General features: G+C 49.9%; 1 protein-coding gene across 1 annotated transcript in view; it reads left to right on the plus strand.

Moving 5' to 3' along the window:
- PSMB4 (proteasome (prosome, macropain) subunit, beta type, 4) overlaps positions 1 to 1,681 on the plus strand; it is a 1,841-nt gene extending 160 nt beyond the window's left edge. Inside the window, exons 2-6 of the mRNA XM_010285608.1 lie at positions 6 to 85; positions 480 to 626; positions 800 to 881; positions 981 to 1,097; positions 1,589 to 1,681. Coding sequence (XP_010283910.1) covers positions 6 to 85; positions 480 to 626; positions 800 to 881; positions 981 to 1,097; positions 1,589 to 1,681 — 519 coding nt within the window. The remainder of the gene's footprint in view (positions 1 to 5; positions 86 to 479; positions 627 to 799; positions 882 to 980; positions 1,098 to 1,588) is intronic.
- The last annotated feature ends 3,508 nt before the right edge of the window (positions 1,682 to 5,189 follow it).

A 5,189-nucleotide genomic window follows, 5' to 3' on the forward strand; every position in this document is an offset into this window, starting at 1 on the left:
TGAAGGTGAACGACACCACCATGCTGGGGGCGTCCGGCGACTACGCCGACTTCCAGTACCTCAAGCAGATCATCGACCAGATGGTGTAAGTTCTGCTGCCCCGGGCGGCCGCCGCTGCGGCCCTGGTCGGGCTGGGCAAGCCCTGACTGCGCTGTGGCTCGTGCTGTGCTGCTCTCTTGTCCCAGTCTTCGAAGGACTGAAACATAATCAAGTGCGTTCACTGGGCTGAAATCGCCCTTGGCCTTTGACAATCCCATTGGTACAAATGTCTCTTCCAAATTCTCTGCTGAGCACTGTGGAGAACCAGTGCCGGTTTTCCTTCGTGGCTGATTCACCTCTTGTAAGGTCTTGTTTGAACAGCGAGGAGTTTGTGGGAGGGTACTCTGTCCTGCCAGTGGGGCACCTAGAGGTGGCTGTTGCTCTCTCATCTGGGTGATTTCCAGCTTTTCTCAGTTCGGTGAAATTTCTGTCTAAATTAGAATCGACGAGGAGCTGTTGGGAGATGGTCACAGTTACAGCCCAAAAGCTATCCATTCCTGGCTGACGAGAGTCATGTACAACCGGAGGTCCAAGATAAATCCACTCTGGAACACCGTTGTCATTGGAGGCTACTACAACGGCGAGAGGTGAGTCGAGGATGAGCGATGTGGAGCATGTGAGGGTTTCCTTCCCTACGGCTGCTTCTGATGGCATGGGATACGGAGAGGTCTCTGGCTGGGTGCAGCTGCTCAAGAGCCGAGTCCCTCCCTGATGCAGCCCTGCCTGCGCAGCCGCCACGCTCACGGATCTGTTCCTTCAGCTTCCTAGGTTACGTGGACATGCTCGGCGTGGCCTATGAAGCTCCTACGCTTGCTACAGGTTACGGAGCGTACCTAGCTCAGGTAGAGTACGCTCTTGCTCAGCTGCTGCAGTGACCGCAGCGCTGCGTGACTGAGCTGTCGAGCTATTGGATTTTGTATTTCTCTTTTTTCACCCACCAGCCATTGATGAGAGAAGTCTTGGAGAAGAAACCCAGCCTGACGAAGGAGGAGGCCCGGGACTTGATTGACCGTTGCATGAAGATTTTGTATTACAGAGATGCTCGATCATTCAACAGGGTAAGTGCCCGGCTTTGGCGTGCCTGCTGCCTGCCTCAGGCTGATGTTCCGGTCTTCACCCCAGGCCCTCTTCTGTCTCTGATCTCGGGAAACCCTGCGGTAACTCTCGAGTTGGCAGAGGTGGGGTACGTTAAGAGATGCTGTCCTCCAGAGCCAGTCTCCCATGTGTCCCGCAGCCTTAGAAGAGCTGTCTGAGCCTGGGTGATGCTCACCTCTGGCCTTTTCTTAGACCTGACGGTACTTCTCGCATCACGGCAGTTGTAGCATCCGGAGGCTGCAATCGTTTAGCTTTGGAATTGTTTCTCGTTACCACTGCTGTCTCAACTTGCCCACTAAGGAAAACATAAAAACATTACCCAGTGCAGAGTTGTTTAAAGGACAGCTGTTATTACCGGCTCTTACGGATGAGAGCTTTCACAGGGCCAGTCTTGAATTCAAGTACAGAAGTTGGGCTTTATCAAGAACGATCAATGTTTTCTCTCCTCCTTCAGTACGAAGTAGCTATTGCGACGGAGAAAGGTGTGGAGGTGGAAGGACCCCTGACCCTGGAAGCCAACTGGGACATAGCACACCTTGTCAGGTAACGCCCCTGGATTACACACGCTCGGAGCTCGGCAGTCCGGCAAAGCCCGAAGGCACAAAATAAGGTGGTTTAGTAGAGGCTGGGTGATGTGCGGCTGTTGCAGGATAATGCCCCTGCCACGTGCTTCAGTAGGAGCCTCCTCGATCCCCCGCTGCAGCCAAATTCTCTGGGCCCCGGGAGGCAGCTCTGGGCTCCGCGCTCTGCCTGGCTGCTCTCCCCTTTACAGCCGAGGCCCGAAGGCGTTGGTGCGAGCTCCTTCTGGAACGGGAGAGCTTTGTGTTGATGTACCGTCCGCTTTGCTGCCTCTGCGCCTCCTCAGCGCAGATGTCGCTGCCAGGCGGCACCCGATACAGGGGAGAATGGCGATGTTGTTAGCGCAGATGTTGACTGCATGCAGGTTGTGTATTATCCTGACCTTGTCAAAATATCTTCTTGCAGTGGCTTTGAATGATCTCCGAAGAGCTGCTGCAGGCTGCTGTGTCCCACGTTGTCACCCGTTACATGTGCTGTAAATCCATTACTGCTTTTGAAGCTCTGATCTGACTTGTTTTGGAAACAAAATAAACCTGTTAAGACGAGCCTGTGTGTGTGTGTGCGCTACGGTTGGGATCGAGTTTGCGGGATGCTCCAGCAGCGCTCACCTCAGGAAGCCGCCTGGTTTCAAGCGGTGGAAGCTGCGGACAGATGGAAGTCCTTGATTTTGCTGGAGAAGGGTGGCAAAAAAAAAAACCTGCTTTTGTTCTCTTGACTGGGCTTTTCTGGTAGGTAGCATGCCCCATTAAACATGCAAATACGCCGTCCTCCTCCTGCATCCGGCTTGGCAGATGGGGATGGAGCGTGTGGGGATGAAGTGGGTCAAGGTGCTCGCTAACGAGCGCCCGTGGTCCCTCCTGGCCAGAGGTGACCGTGGCAAGGCTCACCTCCTCCACGTCTCCGTCGGCGGCAGGTTTGTGTTGCCACACCAGACGGCCTGAGAGCGGCAGCTGGAACGTTTCTCTGCGGGACGCGAGGATTAGCTCCGGTGGTGGCTGGTACCCGTTTGCTAAATCTTAATATGCAAGTCAGTTTAAGATTTGCCCCAACAAAAGGAGAAAATCTGACCTGTGACGGGGGTAAGGGGGAGTAGGCTGTAATCCTGGGAGGTGTTGCAGCCACCTGGACTTAATGTGCGGCACGTACCGAGCTCCTGCAATCACCTGTAATCCAGACAGCCAAGAATTCCGATCTGGACAGGCCAACAGCCTCAGTCAACCTTTAAAAGCCACCTGTGGACAGAAAGAACACAGGTCTTTAAGAGGTTTTCTGTTTAAAAAGTATTTGTAAACAGTATGCTGCTGAAGAGAAAAATCAGACGGGTCCTCCCGCTTCGGTGGCATGCCATGGTGCTTGCCGAGTCCGTCGGAGCGAGATGTGGGGCTGGAGCCCGCGCCGGCTGGAGGAGGAGAAGGTGAAAGCGGGAGGGTAAAGCAGCCATTCGGGTCCCACGCCGCTCTCATCGTCCCATCACAGGTCCCACGCCGCTCTCGTCACGCCGCGAGCGTGCGACTGCTGCACCGACTCCTCCGGCCCCAGCTGCGCTGAAAGCACAGAGGGGAAAAAGGGAAGGGGGCAATTAGGGAAAACTAAAGCAACGCCATCACCAAGATCAGAACAATTACGAGCTCCCTCTTTAAATTCCTATTGCTCTGCCTGCTGACAGCCATTCACCCGACGGCTCCCCGCACGCAGCCAGAGGCGCGGCACCGCCGTCACAACCCCGGCTGGCTACGGGAGGACAGCGACAACCGGGCATTTCTTAGCCTTCTAGGAAACAAATTCGTAAATAATCCTAGGAGTGCTATTTGCTACTATCCGAGATAAACAACAGTAAAAATACTTATTCAGGAAAGTATTTTATTAATGATTTTTCAGACTTTTATTAAAAAAAAAAAAATCTCACCGGAGGGGAGCAGGTTGTTCCACCGAACCCACCGTATAGTTAAAGGGCAGGGAGGGGCTGCAGAAATGCAAATCGGACAGAAGGCTGCCTCAAGTGTTAATGACATGTAAACACATTTAATTACCATCCCATCTCTGGGTTTCTTCAGGACATGCTAAACGACTCCGGGTACAGAGAGGGAGCCCAGCCCGCGACCCGGGCACGGCTCCGAGACGCAGCTCGCGTCAGGCTCGCTCCTGCACGGTGCGGAGGAATTCATGATGCACTTTATATTAAGCGTTACGATATCACAGGAGTTAAATAGTTCTTCGTAATAAAAACGCATGTTTATAAATCCATTTCCCTGGCTTTATTAAATGTTCCACTTATGTACATTTTAAAGATGAACCATTTACAGGTCTGCACATGCTGCCTCCTGCTTTCCTTAGGTAATAGGGAAGGTTCACAAAACCTCTATGGAAACAGAAAGGTGCAGGTGCTTCTGAATTCTGTATGTCAAAATGCTTTCCGTTTATACCATAATACATACAATTAAAAAACCCTCAAACATGCAAATTGTAGAAAAATTTAAGCTGGCAGTGAAAAATAAAAACAAACGTCTTCTTTTTGTGCACGTCACAGTTTGTTTCATTAAATCAGATTTCTAATTCTAAGGAACGTAGTGTCTGATGCCACTGGTTAAAGCAAGTTTAATCAACTACTGGTAGTTAAAAGGTCAACGTTTAATGGTCCGTACAGTTTTACTCCCGCCTACTGCACAGGAAGATCAAGACAGACTTGACTTTCCTCTTTCCACCATGTACCCTCTGTCAGTAACTCTTTGGAGGAGAGGAACCACCGCACCGTGTCAGAAAGTCAAGGGGAAAGCGAGAGGTTTGGGCCAGCCGCGCCCCTAACGCCCTGACTGCGGATCTCGGTTCAGCCCCAGTTCAAAGTGTCGCGGCTCCCGAGAAGCGTTGCTGGCATTGAACAGGCAAAATGCCTTCGCTTGTGTTTCTACCCCGCGTCCAAATTCACAAGCAAAATAATTACTCTTCTTTAGAAAAACAGAACAAAAACCAAAATGAAAAGCAAACCAAACCCAAATCTTAATGGCCAATTACAGAAGGTTCACACATTAAAGCAGTAACTCATATCTAAATTTTCCACAGAAACCTAAATCTCTGGGTCAAGTGTTAAAGAAAAAAAAAAAAAAATCTGTGTTAAGACAACCAAAAAGATTTATATACCGGTTCATTAGCTACATATTTTTTTCCTTTCTTTAGAAATGGTCACATTGACAATGTATAATTCAAAACATTTCTGCACAATAAAAACAGAAAACTATGATACAGTGAGGTAAAGAAAACGCAAAAATATTCACCCACAATATATTTTCAGAAAATACCAACACAGTGATTTTTCTTTTAAAAAAGCACAAAACTTATAAATGAACAGCATAAATGGCTATTTATCTGAGTGATCGCCTACGAATTTCCTAAACCCACAAATCCACAGGGAAGTGTAATGGTCTCATCCAACATTTATTTAAAAAATAACCCTTTCTGGATCACGATTCGCAGATCAGTGC

This window comes from Phaethon lepturus, unplaced genomic scaffold (genome assembly GCF_000687285.1).
Source record: "Phaethon lepturus isolate BGI_N335 unplaced genomic scaffold, ASM68728v1 scaffold40564, whole genome shotgun sequence".
Lineage (NCBI taxonomy): Eukaryota > Metazoa > Chordata > Aves > Phaethontiformes > Phaethontidae > Phaethon > Phaethon lepturus.